Source organism: Myxocyprinus asiaticus, chromosome 4 (assembly GCF_019703515.2).
Source record: "Myxocyprinus asiaticus isolate MX2 ecotype Aquarium Trade chromosome 4, UBuf_Myxa_2, whole genome shotgun sequence".
Classification (NCBI taxonomy): domain Eukaryota; kingdom Metazoa; phylum Chordata; class Actinopteri; order Cypriniformes; family Catostomidae; genus Myxocyprinus; species Myxocyprinus asiaticus.
This window is the reverse complement of record NC_059347.1, coordinates 26309038-26333875: the sequence shown is the minus strand read 5'-3', so window position 1 is coordinate 26333875 and position 24838 is coordinate 26309038. Positions and strand designations below refer to the sequence as shown.

General features: G+C 39.1%; 1 protein-coding gene across 1 annotated transcript in view; it reads left to right on the top strand.

Moving 5' to 3' along the window:
* The window catches only part of LOC127438660 (ras GTPase-activating-like protein IQGAP1), a 75853-nt gene that overhangs the window by 48295 nt on the left and 2720 nt on the right, over positions 1-24838 (top strand). The window contains exons 23-35 of the mRNA XM_051694382.1: positions 990-1198; positions 2829-2981; positions 3158-3321; positions 6143-6367; positions 6615-6755; positions 7134-7218; positions 7515-7747; positions 16306-16438; positions 18337-18439; positions 21147-21288; positions 23557-23644; positions 23957-24169; positions 24508-24668. Coding sequence (XP_051550342.1) covers positions 990-1198; positions 2829-2981; positions 3158-3321; positions 6143-6367; positions 6615-6755; positions 7134-7218; positions 7515-7747; positions 16306-16438; positions 18337-18439; positions 21147-21288; positions 23557-23644; positions 23957-24169; positions 24508-24668 — 2050 coding nt within the window. The remainder of the gene's footprint in view (positions 1-989; positions 1199-2828; positions 2982-3157; positions 3322-6142; positions 6368-6614; positions 6756-7133; positions 7219-7514; positions 7748-16305; positions 16439-18336; positions 18440-21146; positions 21289-23556; positions 23645-23956; positions 24170-24507; positions 24669-24838) is intronic.

The following is a 24838-nucleotide window of genomic DNA, read 5'->3' as shown; positions in this document are numbered from 1 at the left end:
TATCACATAGTTTTTTGGCTCCTTATTAAATCATAACAGAAATCACCCAAATGGCCCTGATCAAAAGTTTACATACCCTTGAATGTTTGGCCTTGTTACAGACACACAAGGTGACACACACAGGTTTAAATGGCAATTAAAGGTTAATTTCCCACACCTGTGGCTTTTTAAATTGCAGTTAGTGTCTGTGTATAAATAGTCAATGAGTTTGTTAGCTCTCACGTAGATGCACTGAGCAGGCTAGATACTGAGCCATGGGGAGCAGAAAATAATTGTCAAAAGACCTGCGTAACAAGGTAATGGAACTTTATAAAGATGGAAAAGGATTTAAAAAGATATCCAAAGCCTTGAAAATGCCAGTCAGTACTGTTCAATCACTTATTAAGAAGTGGAAAATTCGGGGATCTCTTGATACCAAACCAAGGTCAGGTAGACCAAGAAAGATTTCAGCCACAACTGCCAGAAGAATTGTTCAGGATACAAAGAAAAACCCACAGGTAACCTCAGGAGAAATACAGGCTGCTCTGGAAAAAGACGGTGTGGTTGTTTCAAGGAGCACAATACGATGATACTTGAACAAAAATGAGCTGTATGGTCGAGCTGCCAGAAAGAAGCAAATGCCACAAAAAAGCCCGGTTACAATATGCCTCACAACACCTTGACACGCCTCACAGCTTCTGGCACACTGTAATTTGGAGTGACGAGACCAAAATAGAGCTTTATGGTCACAACCATAAGCACTATGTTTGGAGAGGGGTCAAGCCATCACGAGGACTTAGAGTGCATTGGGAATTGGGCATTCCAAAATGGGGAGAAAAAGGGGAGAGAAAAAAAAAAAGATTAATAAATTGTATATTTAATTGTATGTATAAAATATATATTGTTCATTGTTTGTTCATGATAACTAATGCATTAACTATTGCTAATGAATGGAACCTCATTGTAAAGTGTTACTGTTAAAGAGTATTGTGTTTGTTTTTTTCTTCTAGCTGGTGCTCAGCACCCCCCTCTCTCAGTGGTGCGTAAATTTGTACACTTGCTGGAACAAAGTAGCCTCGATCTACAGGAGGAACAGGACGTGACACGGCTCAGAGAGGAAGTGGTCACCAAGATTCGTGCTAATCAGCAAATGGAGAAGGATCTGAATTTGATGGACATTAAAATTGGCCTGTTAGTAAAGAACAGGATCACACTGCAGGTTAGATGAATAATCTACAGTTTTCCTTAAGAGGTTTCTTTTGGTGGTTTTTAATGTCTTGTTCTTTAAATTTTACAGTATGCTTTAAATATTACTAGTGGTCAACCGATATATGGCAGAGGCCGATAAATCGGCCAGTATTTGGTATTTTTAAATGATCGGCATTGACCGATAAATTTTCTCATTTGGTTGATTACAGTAGTTTCTCAAGCTGTGACGACACCGAGAATCGTCTGCTTGCAAGTTAGGGAGCCATCTGAGACAAGTATATGGCAAATCATAGTTTGTGTTGTTGTTACCATTGTGCTACTACAATCATAGACCGGTGTGCAACAACGTCTCGTTTAAACTTTCCCGCATTTCAGAGCCGCGACAGACAAACATGAGCTCATGATGTTTAAAGTGCTCACATGTTTCATTCTCTCTCTCTCTCTCTCTCTCTCTCCTCAACAGTTCCCTGTAAATTTTTAACTGTCGTGTCTAATTATAAAAAGGCAAAAATCAATAAAACTTCTATCATACATTGTCTGCAAATATGTGGATGTCTTGTTTAAACAGATTTTATTCACAAACCTCATGAAACTTGCGTAAATCCATTTTCTTCCTGTGGTGCGCACATACATCTTCTTCTGATGCATGTATTCTATCAGCCTGGATCAAAACTCTGTTCCTCTGACTCTTAATGTTACAAGACGGTCAGTCTGTGAGATTGCTGTGAGATTGGAGATTGCTGCTCTCGCTGGATCTACACTAGCGTGTGAGAGCAACTTAAGTAAATTCAAGTAAATGTAATATTCCATGTACACTGTATGTGCAATAAGATTGATTTGGTCTTTTCATGAGAAAATGCGATTGCTAATGCGCACATACCATCCATGGTAGCTGGACAACTGTGTGTACTGTTATTTCCTTCTTCATAATGTATTACAATTTATTTATGTGCAAACAATCACCAAAATGGGAAGACTAAACAGAAACCAGGAGAAACTGCTCTCTGCCCTCTGAATATCAGCATCTGCTATTCAAAAACCCATATTGGTCAACCTGTAAATACTACCATGGTTTACTTAATTCAATCAATTCTTTGAAGTTGTATTAGACTTTATGCGAATAGTTTTGTGTATTCCCATGACGTACAATGTTAAAGCAAACACAATGAGAGGGAAATCATTATTCATTTTCACACTTGAAATCATTAACCCTGGGTAATTCTAAACCCTGGGTAAATGAAATCCTGAGTTATCCTGTTTCATGTTTCACACTGTTCATACCTTACTCTGGATTAATAATTAATCCTAGGAATTCATGCTCCGATGTTTCGATAACAATGATTGGATGAATACAGCTCGCGACGGACACGCAGCCTATCAATGGAGCTGCTCTGCTCTTCTGTTGAAATGTCGCCATGCAATTCAGCTCTGTTTGTCTTTTGTCTTCTGAAATATGCCACAAAAACATACAGTTTTTTCATCAGTGTGAAGCGCAGTGTGAAAAGCCTTTAGGAGTTTCATGAGAGTAGAAGCAGTTAAAGACGTACAAACCATTCAAATAAGGCCCTTGACCCACAGCAGGAGACATGTGCAGCTCATCTTAATTTTTCCAACCAGTGCTGTGTTGTTTCCTCTGACAGGATGTGGTGTCACACAGCAAAACGATGAAAAGCAAAAAGAACAAAATGAGTAAAGAGGATTGGGCCATGGGAGAGAGGCAGGGCATCAAGGGCCTAAGCAAAGACAAGAGGAAGAAACTGGAGGCCTACCAGCATCTCTTTTACCTTCTACAGGTGAGACAAGTATTTGTTGTTCTATTCACAGTCTAAATTCAGTCAATATAAATATGTTTAGAAACAGACTGGAATGCTGAATAACAGCTTGCCACCTTACAACATCTGACCAAAGGCAAGAATCTGTTATTGATCCTTTCAAATGTAATTTTGATGTGTTTATTTCCATTAAACAGACCAACCCATCATACCTCGCCAAGCTAATCTTCCAAATGCCCCAGAACAAATCCACCAAGTTTATGGACACTGTAATCTTCACTTTGTATAACTATGCATCTAACCAACGTGAAGAATACCTGCTACTGAAGCTTTTTGAGTCAGCTTTGCGAGAGGAGATCAAGTAAGATATGGAGAATACTCTTAGTTAGCATGAAAATATATAGTACGGAACACTGTGATTGTAGAGCTGTGATTCTGTGTGGAATATCAGTGCAGTAGAAAAACAACTTGGTGTTTTGCAGAGAAACTTTGTATCAAGTTTCTTGTAGTTTCTCATTTAAGTATGTAGTTGACAGCATTGATGATATTTACAACATTTGGGATACAATATATATATATATTGTGACGAGGAGGAGGGCAGGCTTTATCCCTCTCCTCGGTTGATTAGCCCGATTGGGGGCCAGCCGTGCACACTCACGGCCCGCCCTGCCTTCCTCCTCCTCTTCACACACACACACACACACATATATATATATATATATATATATATATATATACACTGTGTATACTGTATACTGTACTGCAAGGACTAAAAACTGTTCAAGAAACAAAAAACGAAAACGAAAACTTTTTTTAGCAGAACGTAACCGAAAACCGGAACAAAGTGATTTTCAATTGTCCTGGAGTGAAAACATTATTTTTAAATTCTGGTAACTGGTTATAACCGGTTAATTTTGTTCTGATAATTTTTTCATGAAACTAAAGGCCAAAGGGTTTATCACAGTATATTTTTGGAACTACACCACTTCATGATGCCTGAAAAAAATTAAACGTGCTTTGATTCTGAAGGAAACTGCTGCATCACACATTTCTTTGCCTAATTGTCCATTCTCTGAATGAAGACCTTTTTAACAACTATATATAATTACTAAATATACATGCACATCTAATCCAGATACAAGGAAAACATTATTAGAGGTAAAAAGAACTTTTCTCAGTTGTTTCCAAGTCTTCACTGAATTTTGTTAGATATGATGCATTAACACAGATTTGATTGCTGCCATGTTTTGACAGAAGCAGATCTGTAAATAAAATTATACTTAACTGTTAATTAACTGCTTGTTACGATTTCTATGCCGATAAATCCACCACACAGGGAAAAAAGCTTACTTTCGCTTATTTTGATGAGGCAGTTGGCTTATTTTGGGCTTGTTTTTCCAGATCATGTTTCTCTTGCGAGATCTGGCAACACTGCTTTTGGTATTTCACCCACCCCTTATTGCAGAGTATTGTCATTTTTAAAAGAATGTTATTAACCGCTCCTTTATTTTGTTCTAACTGGTAACCTTTTGGAAAGGATGCTGTGGAACTTCTGAATCGGAATGAAAAAATACAGTTTTTGCTCAGAACGAACCGAAATGAAAAAACATTTTGTTTTTAGTCCCTGCTGTACTTTAAATATAAAGTACTGTATATGTGAATTATGGGAAAGTTTTTTACCATTTGGAATCGCCTTTTAACCACTCTGTGGTGTGACAAATTAGTTACAAGTATCAATGTCAAATATCAATGCAGTAGAAAAAACTTGGTGTTTTGGAGAGAAACTTAATATCAAGCTACTATAATAAAATTGCTAATTACAATTGCAATTAATACATAAATTGCTTTTTATTTTATTTGTTATTATGAACAATAAGTGTGTAGTTGACAAATAACGTTTATTTTACTTACAACATTTGGGATACAATATACAGTGCAGAATATATATATATGTATATATATGAGGTGGAGCTGGGGATGGGGGAGGGTGTTAAGTGCAGCTTGCATCCATACAATGGAAAGGCAGCTAAGGCAATGAATAAATGGGGGACTTAAATAGAACTGCTCTGATAAGTGTCTGAATTGTATTGGTAGACGTCATGATCAGCTGAGCGTCAGCTGATTGCAAGCTTGACACATGTGACCTGCCTGAACTGTCGATTTATTGCATTAATTTAGTGTGATTAATTATATTTAAAAATGTGTAAAAATAATTAACACAATTAATTAATGATGCACACTGACGCATACATTAATTCCATAATAAAAGTACGGATTTTCCTTCCATTCAAGCTTGAAGTACATCTGTTTTTATGGGCCGCCAACCTCACAAGCAGCGCAGCCACTAAATGTGAACTGCTCACTGACAAAGCACAACAGAAAACAGGAATCTTGAGATGCGTTTACACTAGTTTACACTTCTTGACACAGAGTCCTCAAAATGTGCCGTTTATGACGCTGAAAACCAGTGAGACTCTCCAAATGCATCCATCTGAGGCATGCACATTTACATAGAGCAACAATTAAAAACAGACCTCAAGAACGCATTCTGTGAAAACTTGACACATTGACCAACTTAGTACAAAACATATTGCTGTCAACTGTAGGCTTGTTCAATGATATGAGAATAAAACAATATTTAGTTCTTCAGCCACTTATTGATTTGGCTTTATTCATCTGCCACAGTAATGCAAATTATTTCAAACTGAATTTCAATCAGTATTGTGTATTTATTATAAGCCCTACGTATTATATTTATAAATATTTGAATTATTATGCATTATATGAATCATCTTTATTTGGGGGGCTTTTCTCAGCAAATACTGATATATACGATAAATTGCGATTAATTTGATAAATTAATTGGCTTGTCATGCCATATTTGTCAGCTACACACTTTTTTTAGCTGCTCTATGGTGTGACAAATTAATGTCACACAAGATCCCATGCAGTCTCTCAGTTAATATGAGGTCATGACAATAGCATGCATAGTAATTGTAAAAGAATTAGTAAATGCTGTTTAAAATAGTTCTAGATATTGTATAACATATTATATTGCGGGACACTGACTGACCTGTCATGTCATCTTCCCATTTGTGCACAGTAGCATTATAACGCATTGCAAATATAACAACAATATACAGTATGAAGTCATTGTAACTCTTCGGTCACCTCTCTGACAGATCTAAGGTGGATCATATCCAGGAAATAGTGACAGGGAACCCTACAGTCATAAAGATGGTTTTGAGCTTTTACCGTGGTGCTCGCGGTCAGAACGCCCTCAGACAGCTGCTGGGCCCTGTGGTTAAAGAGATCATCGAGGACAAGAACCTGGGCATTAACACTAACCCTGTAGACATCTACAAGGCCTGGGTTAATCAACTAGAGACAGCTACAGGAGAGGCCAGGTTCATATACACACACACTCTTAAAACAATGGTCTCGCATACTTGCACACTCACTCTCCACAAACTGTGTACACATCTCAACTCTCATTTACACTCATTCACATTTATTTTCCTACTCTTAGTGCTAAAATTATATATACTTTTCCACATATGAACACTAAAAGTTTATCTTACATTGCAAATGTTATAATTGGAATATTTAACTTTTTTAAATACATTTTTAACTCAATTGAACTTTATTTCTCAGTAAGCTGCCATATGAGGTCACACCAGAGCAGGCTTTCTCACATGAGGAAGTGAGGGCCAAACTGGAATGCTCCAATCAGATACTCCGTACAGTCACAGACAAAGTACTCGGCTCTATCATGTCATCGCTGGACACAATCCCGTAACCAACCACACCCAACCTTTCAAACAGATGCAGATTCTTTCTGTTCATTTTTTCTTCATTAAGTTTCATTTATTTGATTGTATTTGTGAAATAATGGAAGGTTCCTTTATTTGATTTGCCTTTATGGTGTCATTGTGCACAAGAGGGCAGGAAAATTTCTTTATAAATAAAGAAATGACACCAAACAGGATGAGATTTTTTCAATATATTGTCAGCACTGTGGAATTTGAAATCTTTCTCATGTGTTGCTAACCTCTCATTATTTAAAGGTATGGCTAAACATGTTTTTGTTTTTTTCTGCTGCTGAGTTTTTTATTTTGCACCATTTCATATCTTGTATTATTATTATTTTTTTTATATTTTTTTTGCATGCAGTTATGGCATGAGATATATTGCTAAAGTTCTAAAGGACGCACTTCATGAGAAATTCCCTGACGCCACAGAGGACGAATTATTAAAGGTCAGATTTTTAACATTTTAGTCTAAAACATCTTTCTTCTAAACTATATTTTCACTTTAAAACGTAAGAGTCTATCCTGTTGCACTGGGTCCAAGATCAGTAAGGCTAGATAAATTGTAATCATATTAAAACAGTATCTTAAAGTTCTTGTCATACATGATATGCAGGTGAAATTGCTTGACACAGCAAACCACAACAGATTTAATAGTACATACTGTATGTCGAACCAAGCAAAATATTCCTATCGGTTCACATCAATTATGTGCTGTTTGAATGGTGACATCTTCTTCCAACAGATTGTAGGGACTCTACTCTATTACCGTTACATGAACCCTGCCATTGTGGCTCCAGATGGCTTTGACATCATTGACATGACTGCTGGAGGGCAGGTGCACTCAGAGCAGAGGAGGAACCTGGCTTCAGTGGCCAAGATGCTACAGCATGCTGCCGCCAACAAGCTATTTGAGGATGAGAGTGACCACCTTACCGCCATGAACAGCTACATCTCACAGACCTACCAAAGGTTCAGGTGAGGTGAACACTCCAGGTTCCAGGTGCAGGGAAATTTAATGACGAACCATAAACATGTCGCCTGATTACCAAGTATGCATTACTACTAAAATACACTGAATTACTAAGATAATATATATCAAATACAGACTCGCCATGCTAAAAAAGACCAGGTTACACCAGCATGAGTTTCCCTGCCACCGGCCCGAGACAGCTGGGATAGGCTCCAGCACTACCCACGACCCTACATAGGATAAGCAGCTATAGGAAATAGATGGATGGATAGATGGATGATAAACAATACCTTGAAGAAGCCTAGTGGGGACATCAGCATCCAAACCCCAAAATGTGCTAGCCTTTTCAGCAGGGTGATTTATGAGTCAAAGACATTAATCATTTTAATAATCACAACCCATTGGCCAATACAGTTCACAGTTAAAATTTGTGAACTTCAGCAGAAAATGTACAATGCAAGAGTTGTTCCAATATATCACCATGTTGCAGTAAGCTGTCATTTTCAAAGCAGCTTTAGGATTTTCATAATTCATGCACAACAGGTACAAACATCTTTTATAGCATGAATAGATTCCTGGGAAAACTGATAAAGTGGAAGATTTTTTTTTTAATGATGCGCTGCTGGCACTGACAGTGATGAAGATGATGAACTGAAGAACCCAAGTGCAATTTATTAATAAACATGAAAACCCTAACTACAAACATGAATGAAACATAAACATGAACTTGTTTGAACTTGCATGACTTGACATGACATGACGTGACGTGACATGAACAACGTACCAAACACTTACTTGACAAAGGACAATGGAAAACATGAGGGTTTAAATACATGGACATGGGAGAACACATGACAAAGATAACCAATAAACAGACAGAACTGATAACAAGATAATCAACCAATAAACCAGTGAAAACAAGACACATGAACATGGAGGAAAAACAGTACAGGAAACAGGAACTAAACTTTTCAAATTAAAAAACCTGAAAAACATGAATCAACAAAATACACATGACAAAAATAGATTATACAAAGGTCAGAGGGTCACGACAGACTCTGGAATACATGGAAATGGAGGTGAAAGGTGAGAAAGTGTTTTTGTATGAAAGTAAGGAATCAGCAGAGAGAAGGGACATGTGGCACCACTTCGGGCACATTAGTGTGTATGTGTGTGTGTGTGTGTGTGTGTGTGTGTGTGTAGAGGGAGGTTGGAAGTACTAACTGACCTTATTGCCCAGAGACCCTGGTTCCCACACCAGTGAGTAATGCTTACTGGAAACTCCCCACTGTTTTCTTTTCCTCTTTCATTCTCAGCAGCTCTGCCAATGGACATGTCCATGATTGACCTGGCAGTTCACACTTGAGCTGAATTATTGCTCTATTATATTACAAATTCAGCCTGATAGCTTTTGACATTATAGGAACAAAATATTGCAGTACCACTCGACTCTCATAGTCTCTCAATGTCATGATGATGTTCTGTATTATAGACTATGCAGACACTCAATAGCTGCAAATGGAATACTTACTGGATAATTTTTTTATTTGGAAGTTTATACTTTAGCTGGATTATTGCTCTTTTGTATTGTGGCTGTTTTTGCAAACATGCACCTCTCATCCAAACTGACAATATATTATCCATGGATTTGTTTTCGATGCTTTGGTCAAAACAGTCATTATCAATATCCAATGACAAGTGTATATAAAGAAAATAATTGATACTAGAAGTTACAGTAAATAAAATAGAACAGACCTGCTTCTCATATCCTGTCCATCTGGCCGCCTCGGTATGCAGCTCTCCATTTCTTTTGCTGTTTTTGTTTGTTTGTCCTGTGTTTAGTAATTTATTTCAGATCAGTTTTACCAGAGAAGAGCTGCTGAATATTCGGCAGCACACGCCAGACATTCTTTTACCAGTTTTTGATTATTCGGATGTTCTGTTGGACATTTTTGTCGGAGGAGCAGCTGTGTTGTTCAAGCGTGCTATGAAACGCAAGCGAGGGAAGCAAGCCGGTGCACTGGTCAAGTTCAGACAGCACGGCTTTCGAACCGTGCTGCCAAGAATCCATCTAGCGAATTTCCACTCTCTTCCTAAGTGAAGTGAAGCCATTCTGGACAGTGCATTACATCTACCGGGAGTTAACAGGGATAACGAGAGGCAGTGGAACATATTTTTACATCTACGAATGTTGGTTTACAGATGTAACGACGCTGAAGAATATGTGCTGTCCTAATTTAGAGGTGCACATTACATGACCTTCCAGAGACAGAAATACACTGGATCATTGCTACACAACAATAAAGGATGCATATTGCTCTGTCCCTCGAGCAGCTTTGGGACACTCTGATCACTATCTGGTTCATTTTCTTCCGATCTACAGGCAGAAACTAAAATCAGCTAAACCTGTAGAAAGGACTGTAAAGAGATGGACCAATGAAGCAGAACTGGAACTACAAGACTGCTTTGACTGCACTGATTGGAGTGTTTCTGAGGCTGCAGCCACAGACCTGGATGAGCTCACAAATACTGGGACATCATATATCAGTTTCTGTGAGGATATGTGCATTCCTACTAGGACTTATTTAGCATACAACAATGACAAACTATAGTTTACAGCAAAACTCAAGCAGCTTCGTCAGGCCAAAGAGGATGCTTACAGAAGTGGGGATAAAATCTTGTACAATCAGGCTAAAAACAGACAGACAAAAGAGATTAGAGTGGCTGAAAGAAGCTATTCTGAAAAGCTGAAAAAACAGTTTTCAGCTAACGACCCTGCATCAGTGTGGAGAGGCCTGAAAGACTTTACCAGCTATAAGACACCATCCCCCAATACTGTAGGGAATCAACAACTGGCTGATGACCTGAATGTGTTTTACTTTAGATTTGAAAAGCCCATTCACACAAACACACCACACCTGCTCTGACCTTCACAGCACAGTCATCGGCCTCTTCCAAGATGACGATGAGTCTGCATACAGAAGGGAGGTTGAATAGTTGGCCGTCTGGTGCAGTCAAAACAACCTGGAACTGAACATGCTCAAAACAGTGGAGATGATAGTGGACTTTAAGAGGAACACCCCAACATTAAACACGCTCACCATTCTGAAGAGCACTGTGGCAGCAGTGGAGACATTCAGGTTCCTGGGCACTACCATCTCACAGGATCTGAAGTGGGAGACACACATAGACTAAATTTTGAAACAGGCCCAACAGAGGTTGTACTTCCTTCACCAGCTGAGGAAGTTTAACCTGCCATAGGCGCTGCTGATACAGTTCTACTCAGCAGTCATTGAGTCTGTCTTCTGTTGAAAGGATTATTGGTGCTCCCCTACCCACCCTGCTTGGATTGTACACATCCAGAGTGATGAAAAGGGCTGGTAAAATCACTCTTGAGCTCAATCACCCAGAACACTTCTTTTTCGAACTGTTGCTTTCTGGACGGCGCTACTGAGCACCAGAACTATCAGGCACAGAAACAGTTTTTTCTCTCAGGCCATCCATCTCATGAACAGTTTAAACTGCCCCCAAATACTTTCCTTTTGTCAATACAACAATGTGCAATATTCAATCCATCCATTCCTACATATATCCATATTTCATTTACATCGATCAGCCACAACATTAAAACCACCTGCCTAATATTGTGTAGGTCCCCCTCGTGCTGCCAAAACAGCACCAACCTGCATCTCAGAATAGCATTCTGAGATGATGTTCTTCTCACCACAATTGTACAGAGCGGTTATCTGAGTTACCGTAGACTTTGTCAGTTCGAACCAGTCTGGCCTTTCTCCGTTGTTCTCTCTCGTCAACAAGGCATTTTCGTTCACAGAACTGCCACTCACTGGATGTTTTTTTTTGTTTTGTTTTTTGGCACCATTCGGAGTAAATTCTAGAGACTGTTGTGCATGAAAATCCCAGGAGATCAGCAGTTACAGAACCAACAATCATGCCACACTCCAAATCACTGAGATTTTTTTTTTTTTACCCATTCTGATGGTTGATGTGAACATTAAATGAAGCTTCTGACCCATATCTGCATGATTTTATACACTGCTGTCACATAAATGGCTGATTAGATAATCACATGGATGGTTGTTGGTGCCAGACTGGCTGGTTTGAGTATTTCTGTAACTGCTGATCTCCTGGGATTTACATGACCAAGTCTCTAGAATTTACTCCGAATGGTGCCAAAAACAAAAAAAAACATCCAGTGAGGGGCAGTTCTGTGGACAGAAAGGCCTTGTTGATGAGAGAGGTCAACAGAGGATGGCCAGACTGGTTCGAACTGACAAAGTCTAAGATAACCTCTCTGTTCAGTTGGTTGGCGCTGTTTTGGCGGCACGAGGGGGACCTACACAATATTAGGCAGGTGGTTTTAATGTTGTGGCTAATCGGTGTATATTCTTTAACATATCCTACATCTTCACCTGCACATAACTATATATCTGTATATAAAATTTTCGAACAACATTATTGCTCTGTTGTACACTGGTGGCCAAAAATTTGGAATAATGTACTGATTTTGCTCTTATGGAAAGAAATTGGTACTTTTATTCACCGAAGTGGCATTCAACTCATCACAATGTCAGGACATTAATAACGTGAAAAATTACTATTACAATTTGAAAAAAAACTTAATCTACTTCAAAGAGTTGACAGCTTTGCAGATCCTTGGCATTCTAGCTGTCAGTTTGTCCAGATACTCGGGTGACATTTCACCCCATTCTTCCTGTAGCACTTGCCATAGATGTCTTGTCAGGCACTTCTCACGCACCTTATAGTCTAGCTGATCCCACATAAGCTCAATGGGGTTAAGATCCATAACACTCTTTTCCAATTATCTATTGTCCAATATCTGTGTTTCTTTGTCCACTCTAACCTTTTCTTTTTGTTTTTCTGTTTCAAAAGTGGCTTTTTCTTTGCAATTCTTCCCATAAGGCCTGCACCCCTGAGTCTTCTCTTTACTGTTGTACATGAAACCTGTGTTGTGTGGGCAGAATTCAATGAAGCTGTCAGCTGAGGATATGTGAGGCATCTATTTCTCAAACTAGAGACTCTGATGTACTTATCCTCTTGTTTAGTTGTATATCTGGGCCTTCCACATCTCTTTCTGTCCTTGTTAGAGCCAGTTGTCTTTTGTCTTTGAAGACTGTAGTGTACACCTTTGTATGAAATCTTCAGTTTTTTGGCAATTTCAAGCATTGTATAGCCTTCATTCCTCAAAACAATGATTGACTTGACGAGTTTCTAGAGAAAGCTGTTTCTTTTTTGCCATTTTTGACCTAATATTGACCTTAAGACATGCCAGTCTATTGCATACTGTGGCAACTCAAAAACAGGGTTTGATATAATGGCAAGTGATTTTCTAGTACCAAATTAGCAATTTAGCATGATTGCTCAAGGATAAGGTGTTGGAGTGATGGCTGCTGGAAATGGGGCCTGTCTAGATTTGATCAAAAATGACTTTTTTCAAATAGTGATGGGGCTGTTTTTTATATCAGTAATGTCCTGACTATACTTTGTGATCTGTTGAATATCACTTTGGTGAATTAAAGTACCAGTTTCCTTCCAAAACAGCAAAATCTGTACATTATTCCAAACTATTTCTCTTTTTTTCTGTTATATCTTATTTCTTTTATTTTCATGTCACTATATGTATATATATTTAAATATATATATATATATATATGTTTGTATGTATGTATATATGGTTGCATTCTCTTTTCACTGGAAGCTTCTGTCACCATGACAAATACATTGTGTGTGTTAGCATATTTGGCAATAAAGCTCTGCAATAAATCTGCAGATCTGGAGGCTTAAGCATTTGAATATCATTTATGAGGCAGTAGTTCTTTTTCCTTTCCATGGTACAATATGGAAATATCTTCCTTAAAGGGTTAGTTCACCCAATAATGTCAAGTCAAGTCAAGTCATTTTTATTTGTATAGCGTCTTTCACAACACACATCATTTCAAAGCAGCTTTACAAAAAAATCATGCATTAACAGAAAATTAAACCGTAATATCTATAAAGTCTTAGAGTCATCATTGTGTAGTTTGATTAAATACGATTATGAAATGTGTATAAAAATAAGTAATTAAATAATAATTGTATTTAGAAACCCAGTGAGCAAGCCGAAGGTGAAATTATCATCATTTACTCACCCTCATGATATCCCAGGTGTGTATGTTTTTCTTTCTTCACCAGAACACATTTGAAGAAATGGAAAAATGGAAAAATATCTCAGCTCAGTAGATCCTTAAAATGCAAGTGAATGATGATCCGACTTTGGAAGCTCCAAAAAGAACAGACAGTCAGCATAAACGTCATCCATACGACTCCAGCGGTTAAATTAATGTCTTCTAAAGCGACAAGATTACTTTTGGTGCAAAAAAGATCAATATTTAAGTACTTTTTAACTCCAAATCATCTCTTCCGGTCAGCAGCAGTATGTGTTTGTAACGTAATCACGTCACATGAGAACTGACGCACGTGCAACATACCCAGAAGAGCAGCGCTGTTTACAAACTGAGTAGGAGGAACGCTGTACAGAAGCTTAGTTGGTTTTGGTTGATCTGTATTTCTATCAATAGAGCATTTGTGTGCTTATCCTTGATGTCTCAACCGAGAGAAGAATATGAGATTACGTCCGTAACATGGCAACGCAAATACATCACATGAGAGACAGCGTGAACTCTGCGCTCTTGTGACGCTTACTGGAAGTGATGGTTTATAGATAAAGAGTACTTAAATATTGATATTTATTGCACCAAAAGTGATTGTGTTGCTTTAGAAGACATTAATGTAACTGCTGGAGTCGTATGGATGACATTTATGCTCAATATTTGTGATTTTTGGAGCTACAAAAGTGTGATCATCATCCACTTGCGTTTTAAGGACCTACTGAGCTATTTTTCTTCACACGTGTTCTGGTAAAGAAAGAAAGTCATACACACCTGGGATATCATGAGGGTGAGTAAATGATGAGTGATTTTCAGTTTTGGGTGAACTATCCCTTTAAACATAACAAACAAACATTATACACTGCTCAAAAAAATTAAGGGAACACGTAATCATCACAGTATAACACCAAGTCAATTAAACTTCAGGGATATCAATCTGTCCAGTTAGGAAGCCTAAGCAATTGTGAATCAATGTCACCTGTTTTGGTGCAAATGAAAGTGACAACAGGTGCACTGGAGAGGCAAAAGCAAAACAACCCCCGAAAAGGGAATGGTTTTGCAGGTGGTGGCCACAGACAATTGCTCTCTCCTTATCCTTCCTTAGCTACTCTGGTTTTGCGTTTTGCTAGTGTCCTTGTCACCACTGGTACCATGAGGCGGTACCTGCAGCCCATTCAGGTTGCACAGGTAGTCCAGCTCCTCCAGGATGGCACATCCATATGTGCCGTCGCAAGAAGGTTTGCTGTGTCTCCCAATACAGTCTCAAGAGCATGGAGGAGATACCAAGAGACGGGCCGTTACAAGAGGAGAGGTGGACAGGACCGTAGAAGGGCATCAACCCAGCAGCAGGACCGGTATCTGCTCCCTTGTGCGAGTGGAACAGGAGGAGCACTGCCAGAGCCCTACAAAATTACCTCCAGCGGGCTACTGGTGTGTATTTTTCTGACCAAACTGTCAGAAACAGACTCCATGAGGGTGGCATGAGGGCCTATCCTCTAGTGGGACCTGTGCTCACAGCCCAGCACCGTGCAGCTCGATTGGCATTCGCCAGAGAACACCAGAATTGGCAGTTCTGCCACTGGTGCCCCGTTCTCTTCACAAATGAGAGCAGGTTCACACTGAGCACATGTGACAGACGGGATGAAATCCTCAGACCCATCGTCAGACCTTACGCTGGTGCAGTGGGCCCTGGGTTCCTCCTGGTGCAGGACAATGCCCGGACTCATGTGGCCAGAGTCTGTAGGCAGTTCCTGGATGACGAAGGCATTGATGCCATTGACTGGCCCTCACGTTCTCCAGACCTGAATCCAATTGAGAACCTTTGGGACGTTATGTATCGGTGCATCTGACGCCACCAATTTGCGCCACAGACTGTCCATGAGCTCACTGATGCCCTGATCCAGGTGTGGGAGGAGATCCCCCAGGACACCATCCGCTGTCTCATCAGGAGCATGCCCGGACGTTGTCGGGAGTGCATACAGGCATGTGGGGGCCATACACACTACTGAGTCACATTGAGTTGCTGTGATGAAATTCACGCAAGTTGGAACAGCCTGTGATTTCAATTGTTTACTTTGATTTTCAGTGTGAGTTTGAATACAGCCCTCAGTCGGTTGGTGATTTTGGTTTCCACTGACCGTTGTTATTTCATTTTGTTCTCAACGAATTACACAATGCACAGTAAAGATTTTGATCTTCGATATATTTCGTTCATCGTGATCCGATGTGTGATTTAAGTGTTCCCTTCATTTTTTTTGAGCAGTGTAGTATCCATTGATTAATTTATGCATATGGGCAAAACTGTCATTCATTTTGATATTGTTTTGCATGATTTATGGTATTTATGTAGGTGGTAACTTTGGCATTTTGGTGTTTAGGGGATTTTTCCAGGCAGCTTGTGATGTCCCAGCTCCAGAGGAGAAGTTTAACGTGGATGAGTACTCTGACATGGTGACACTCAGCAAACCTGTCATCTACATCTCAATTGAGGAAATCATCAACACACACTCAGTAAGACACACAACATAACTGAGCATTCAATGAATTCAAGCTTTCCTTTTGAGAGTGCAGTTGCTTGTATTGCTGCAGAGAGCTCATCTTTCAGTTTATCTACAGTAATTTCCTTACACTTCATTATGAAAACTTTTCAGATAACAGTGTGGGCACATGACAGAATGAGCTGACAAATGCTTTTTAAATCTGCAAGTCATTATAAGTTAAACGTGATCTTTAATCTGTGAGTCATTTGGCAGAAGAGACGGCAGTAAGTAGAAACTTAACTCGCTCCATATGTGTGAGGAAGTGTCATCATGACCTGAATAGACATAATAAGGACACAGCCTGCTTTCTTTCCCTTACTTTCACTAACCTGCCAAGCCGCTATTCCTTAAACAGACTGTTATTTCCATTTATATCATTGGTTAACACATATCTGTAACAATTGTGATGTCCGTTTTAAGCTGTGTCACAGGGCCTTGATGAGCGTAGTTCTGTTTGATGTTTTGATGTAGTAAAACACTGATACATAACCAGCCCACAAAAGCACACAGATCATCGCGGACTTTGCCTACGACGATTGTAAAAAAAATCTCAATATTATGCACTAATCATAAAGAATAAAGAACACTTACTTGTGCTGTACTTCCTAAGATACCCCAGAAATTGCCTGCATTAAAAAATATGAATAAACTCCAGCCACTTACTCTGCATCCATCTGATGCATCTGAGGCCTGAAATGCCTTGAACACAATAGCAAATTCGCCATTATTCCTCGTTCTTTGAAATGTAAAAATTCAAGCCAGCGGGCCCGTAACCAACGAGGTTTGGGGAATTGAACAGAGTTTTTGAGGGTTTTTGAAACAGCCAAAAATGCACCCTTTTACCATCTCTACGCCAACTTTGTTTACATGACAGGCTCTTGAAAGGGCAGGGTTAAAACTGACTAAAAACTTTTGACTGTTGGCTTAACTGACACACAGCCTTGCATACGTCAGCAGAGAACAATCAGTCATATCAGCAGAAGAGCAAGTTATGACATTATAATTAAAGATAACAAGGTCAATAAAAGTTTTTTTTTTTTTAAAAACAAAATATATGCATGGATGAGTCATTCACAATAAGTAACGTGCATTAAGAAAATAAATAGGGTAAATTTTTATTTCATGCCAACTTTAAATAAGTGAATGATCAAGATGTTGCATGATTTGAGAAGGCATGGGCTTCAAAACAAATATTTAGGAACTGTTTACATGGTAAAATACTGCTTTTGATATTTTCCTCTTACATCCAAAACTTTGTATTGCCTCCAAAGTTTGGGAGTTGTTCTTTTATAATCTTCCAAATTATAGGACAAGGATATTATTTGAAAACAATAAATACAGTACCTCCTCCCCTAAATCAGCACTTTTTGTGCATATTAAACATCCCAATTCCAAGTGTGTATCAGTAAATGGATCATACATAATAAGATAGGGAACATCTAACATTCTCCAATATATTAGCTTCAGCACACGCATTAAAATGATACTACCTCTGGTAGATTTAACATATGCTGTATGTAGAGTCTCTTCATCCTTTTCTCAGAATAAAGTGTATTAAAACATAATTTATAGATTTTGCTGGATTTTGCTGTGAACCCATGCGGTGGACATCCTTATCTCATGATAGACATCATGGTTAAAGCAAACAAAACTGCTTTGCATATTCTGTTAATCTGCAAATCTGGAGAGTAAAGCGATTGAATATCATTTATGAGGCAGTCTCTCCTTTTTCTTTCCATGGTTCAATGACTTCACCACTGCTGACGTCACATCTCTTTGACAGTAACACAAATTTTGGAGGATGGTTGTACTTGATATCATGATGTGTTGTGTTATAGACCATGCAGACACTTTTTTTCCCCTTTGCAGCTGGTGTTGGAACATAAGGAAGCTATTGCTCCAGATCACAGTGATCTTCTGCATGAACTCCTGAAAGACCTGGCGGATGTTCCTGATGTCGAGTCACTACTGGGTAAAATTAGAACAAATGTAAACTAATAATTTCATTCATTCACTAGGAACACCTTACAGGCACCATCAGTGATATCCACCTGGATATTAAGTGCATTTACATGCACAATCTTACATTGATTATGCTTATATGTCCTCACCCAACAATACAAGTTTACCTCAGTCGACAGCATTTGTGGCATAATATTGATTACCACAAAAAATAATTTTGACTTGTCTCTCCTTTTCTTTTAAAAAAGCAAAAATGTGGGTTAAAGTGAGGCACTTACAATGGAAGTAGTTGGGGGCCAATGTTTAAAGCTACACTATGTAACTTTTTGCCCTCTAGTGGTTAAAAAATAAAACTGCATGCGTCTTGCGGAAGGACATTGTTTTGGTTGTGGTTCGGCTCTGCTCCTCTGCGTGGATGAATGTGGTTCGAGGTACCGTTGTACACATGAATACAGGACATCTTATCAGAGTGAATGGACAAATAAATATTGAAAGAAAGGAAAAGACGGATATCTGAAAACATGTCATCTGAGCAGGTAAGTGCCATAACTTATGCTGTTGCTTTGACTTATTGGAAACATTGATGTTTTGAAATAAATGACGTTACAAAAGTTAGGCAACATTTGTTAACATTAGACACAATGACTGCCAATCTGATAAGGTCAAATGTTGTAAAGTTGTTTTTTTTCCTCGTGGTGGCGTAGTGACTCGCCTCAATCCGGGTGGCGGAGGACGAATCTCAGTTGCCTCCGCGTCTGAGACCGTCAATCCGCGCATCTTATCACATGGCTTGTTGAGCGCGTTAATGCGGAGACATAGCGTGTGTGGAGGCCTCACGCTATTCTCCGCGGCATCCACATACAACTCACCACGTGCCCCACTGAGAGCGAACCACATTATAGCGACCACGAGGAGGTTACCCCATGTGACTCTACCCTCCCTAGCAACCGGGCCAATTTGGTTGCTTAGGAGACCTGGCTGGAGTAACTCAGCACGATTTGAACTCGCGACTCCAGGGGTGGTAGTTAGCGTCTTTACTGGCTGAGCTACCCAGGCCCCATGTTGTGAAGTTTTTATAACTTCAGGATATTCTGGCCAAATAGACCATGGTAGTAACTAATTTATAGATTGTCATTGTTACCAACCAGTGGTCAACATCATTTCAAGACTCACATGTTCTTGGCAAGCCTAGGACTAAAGGATTTATTTATATAAATAATTGCCGTTATAAAGAAAAATACACATGTGTGCTAGCAAGTGAAAAGTTCTGCACCAATTACAGTATAATTATTGTATTTCACTACACACACAGACGTGCATGTGTGTGTGTGTGTGTGTGTGTGTGTGATTGCACAACTACATATAAACCATATCAATAAAATATCTTACCTGTTGAGTAAGAAAAAAGCCATCTCTGGGCCGCTTTTATATCCTTTCAGATCTCAGAGTTGTCGCCATCTCTGAAAAGCCAAGCCGATGTTGATTCTGGTTTTATTACGGACTCTGTCGCTTTCCTTTTTTGCTTGTAGACTCTGCTCTGATTGGGGTTTCTTTGTTTTTACAACCGGTGATTCCCTGGAGGTTTGCCCTTTTGAATGATCCATGGTCAATTTTTCTCGTTCGTCGTGACAACAAACTTTCAGCTTTAGCTACTCCCACACACGCGCTACTGTTGCTGGATCTGACGTGAACACACACGGGCAAATTACGTATGTATGCAATTCCGTCCTGATAGCTCTAAAATATTTATAAAATAATATCATTATTATAGGTTTATCAAAGTATATTTGGGTAAAGTAAATACATGGTTTGGAAGATGGATTTTTGTTGCAGTCTCATTAATAACATTTTGTTATTTTTTAACAAAAGAAAGTTACAGTGTAGCTTTAAATGTGAAACTTTTTCAAAAGTATAGCCACAAGACATAAACAATATGTGTGTTAACATGATTTTAGTGTGAAAAATCGCTTACTAACCTTTTCTGTGTAAAGTTAAAGCCAATTTTACAACTTTGTTGCCATGACAGTGTAATGTCAACAAACCCTAAAGCCTTAAAATGACTGTAAAAATGTCCATTTAAACAACTTTACGGGTCACATAATACATGGGTTTTAACAGAAGAATTAATCTAAGTGCTTTTATAAAATTATAAACTTTACATTTCTGCTTTTAAACCCTACAAACATTAGTCAAATTCACTTCCATTGAAAGTGCCTCACTGTAACCTCGATTTCTGCTTTTTTTAAAGAAAAGGAGGGGTGAGTCAGAATACGTTTTTGTGGTAATCAATATTATGCCACAAATGCTGTTGATTAAACTTAACTTGTATTGAATCCGGAACAATCCTTTAACACTTTAAATTTTGAAAGGTTATAAATTGTTTAAGCAAATACTGCCACATGTAGTTTTTTGCCTATTACCCCAATTTTGATCTGCTTGAAAACCATAGACAAACCCATAATTTCAAATCTCATGTAAATACATTTTTCTTGCTTTGTCTTTTTTGTGTGTGTGTGTGTGTGTGTGTGTGTGTGTGTGTTTGTGTGTGTGTGTGTGTGTGAATAAGCTGATTTGTGATAGTTATCAGTGTATTGTTGTGCAATGAAATTAACAATAAATGAACATAAAACTACATTAAATATTTGTTCAAACTGGCCTATTAGCAACTTGCAGGAGTTATGACACAGTCTGAATATTAAGCACTCTCTGGCACACAGGGGAAGGTGCTGTGGATCCAAATGACCCCAACAAGGAGAATTCAAAGAGTCAACTGGCCAAAACTGAGATCTCCCTCACCCTCACCAACAAGTTTGAGCTGGTAGATGGAGATGACAAGGACATGAAGGGATTAATGGTGAAGTAAGTTAGACAATCTTCACTAAAAAGGTTGGATACAAATACATTATGCAGTCATAGACACGTTGCTGTTAAGCACAATATCAGTGCTTTTAGAAAGAAACAAAATGTGGAAAAAGCAAAGAGGTTATAGCATTTTTTCTTTCTTCTGAACACTGCACTCCATGTTACACTACATCTGCTTAAACAACAGTATATGTTCATCTGCAGTATCAAATGTACTTCAGTACTGAAAACAGCTTTCTTTGATTGTCAGAAGATCTTAAAGGAATAGTTCACTGATTTTGATTAAGTAATTAGCCTTAAACAAATAGCAATAATCATCACAGTTTCCACTAAAATGTGCTCTCATACTGTATAAATATCTCTCTGCCTAAGATCAACGTCTTTACTCTCCTCATTTCCTGCCTCCATATCTCTCTCAAGCCATGGCAGGAAGCGGATTGTTGGCCAGTGTTATCTAATCCACTGTTAAAATGGGCCATTTTTGACCAGCTGTGTGGAAGTAGCGTCATAGAGTAAGGACAGGGGCCAAATTTAACAAGCATTGTGCATCAGATATTTTGAATGATACTAGAAGGAAACATTTGTAGACTAACATTTGCGATGGAGGAGTGTGACGAGGAGGACACACGGCCGGCCCTGAATTGGGCTAATTCACTAAGAGGGGGATAAAGAGGAGCCGGAGGTGCCAGTTAGAGAGAGAGAGATGCACGCGGCCGTGGTGTGTGTGTCTGTGTATCATTTTTTTTTTTTTTTTTTTTTGGGGGGGGGGGGATTTTTCCCCTTTTTCTCCCAATTTGGAATGCCCAATTCCCAATGCGCTCTAAGTCCTCGTGGTCACATAGTGATTCGCCTCAGTCCGGGTGGCGGAGGACGAATCCCAGTTGCCTCCGCGTCTGAGACAGTCAACCCGCGCATCTTATGGCTTGTTGAGCGCGTTGCCACGGAGACATAGCGCGTGTGGAGGCTTCACGCCATCCACCGCGGCAACCATGCTCAATTCACCTTGCGCCCCACCGAGAACAAACCACATTATAGCGACCACGAGGAGGTTACCCCATGTGACTCTACCCTCCCTAGCAACCGGGCCAATTTAGTTGCTTAGGAGACCTGGCTGGAGTCACTCAGTATGCCCTGGGATTCGAACTAGCGAACTAGCGAACTCCAGGGGTGGTAGCCAGCGTATTTTACCACTGTGCTACCCAGGCCCCCGTGTCTGTGTATCTTTATGTTTTATGTTGTTTTAAGTTCAGCCGGTTCAGCCGGTTCCCCCCTCCTCCTTGCCCATCCCTTACCCCGTTACAGTCATAAAAAGCAGCATTTATGGCTAGAGACACTGAAAACCTGTGAAATGCGACAAAACCACAACATCATATGTACATCTAACGCATTTTTACAGATGGAACACAAAAGCGCGTCTTGTCAGAACAGCCCAAGTCTACAGACTGACGAACTCAATTGAAAAATGGATTGCTGTGGGCTGTAGGCTTGTGATAGGCTTATTTTTAATGAAATTAAGAGAAGCTCAGACTTTAGGTATATTTAAATCTTGTCTTAAAACATTTTTTCAGGACAGCTTTTACTTGATTATTTTGTTTGTATTCTGTCTTCATATGCATGTTTATATACTCCTTGTTTTTATTTTTTGTATTCCTATATACTTGTCAAATTACTCACCTGCCACAATAATGTAATGTCTTTGAATTATCTGAATTATTATTTTTCATTACACATGTTATTTTCATTATTATATATTGAATTTGCATTATTTGGGGGCCTGTTATCATGTAATTATTTTGATAAAATATTTTAATTAATTGACACTCCTAAGCAAAAGATATGAATGTATTTAGATTTTAATGTCAATATAGCTTTAAAGGGGTCCCCTTCGTTATAAATCTAACATATTATCTATATATCTATATACAATATTGCAGACTTTATCAGGTATTAATGCATTCCCTACTGCTTAGTTTATTTAGTTTATTTATTTTAGCACCATGAGGATAAAAGAACAAAGCAAGAATACACAGCAGAAAAGAGATGTGCGGGAGAGTCTAGAAACCCTTATGGGCTTATTTGAATACCTCACAATTTCAATGAAAAACGTTTAACTCGGTTTAGAAATAAAGTAATAGAAAAGAGAAAAAAAACAGATATTGCAATGGCAGCCCATATCTTACTAGATGTAAGACTAAAAAACGTGTTGAGACATTCTGATAAGCCTGAGAAGCACATCCTCCTCTTTGTTTACCTGTCACTCTGCAGAACAAAGAAACTGATAGTGGATGTTGTGAGAATTCAACCGGGGGAGACGCTGACCAATATCCTGGAAACTCCAGCCTCTGCTGCACAGGTAGGCTTCCATCTCCAATCTGTCTGTCCAAACAAAGATTAAACATAGGACAGAATGCATTGACTATTGAACATCCAACGTACAGACAGTGATTCAATGGTAATATTGATGTATTAAGATCAGATACACTCTGTTTCTTCTGTCGTCTGTTTCTATGGTGGCATCAATGTGAGTGGAATCATTTGGCTCATCAGAAGTTCATTTAAGTTTTTTTTTTTTTTATCTCTACACTTAATCAGTTAGCTGTTACTCAGAGCAGAGAGTATATAAATACTCCCCCCATGCCTCAACCCTCTCTTACTTGTGCTGTAGGAGTCAGAGCATGCTAAGCTAGTGGAGCGACAAGTGGTGCAGGATGCTCAGACCCCAGAGGGTTTGAAGAGCAGCCAGGCCATGCTGGAGGACCGACAATTACCTTTGGAGCAGAAGAAGAGGAAGATCCTCAGGAATCTGAGAACTCTGGAGCAAGCTGGTCTGGTCAATTCAAAACACAAGTACCAGGATGTCATCAATGACATCTCCAAGGTTAGGCCATAATGACTTTAATTAGGGGAACAGGATGGTTGTTTTAAACTTGTATTCTTCCTTCTGTAAAACACAAAAGGAGATATCAAGCAGAATGACAGCCTCAGTCACCTTTGAGGCTAACATACTGCCCAACATCTCCTTTTGTGTCCCATGGAAGAAAGAAAGCTATACATGTTTGTGTAAACATGAGAGTAAGTAAATGATGACAGAATTTTTATTCTGTGCTTAGTTACTGCAAGTGCTGCGAGTTACCGCAAGCACTTTTAAAAAAGGTTGAGGCTGCTTAATTCTCGTCTGTAAATGTAAAAGATAACTGAGTGTTCGGCTCTTGACAGGACATCCGATACCAGCGGCGCTACAGGCAGAGGAGGAAAGCAGAGTTGGTAAAGTTGCAGCAGACTCTGACTGCACTCAACTCCAAGGCGGCTTTCTATCAGGAACAGATCAACTACTACGACACGTACATCAAAACCTGCCTGGATAACCTCAACAGAAAGTGAGTGAAAATAATTGTGAAATAATCTGACAATCTCCTATTTGGACAAGCATGCTCATAATGCACTTGACCTTCAATACACAATGGCTTGAGGTGCACTTTTAGTGTGCTGCTGTGGAAATTGTTAAGTGGCTACAGTCATTACCTATAGGACATATTACACTGATATT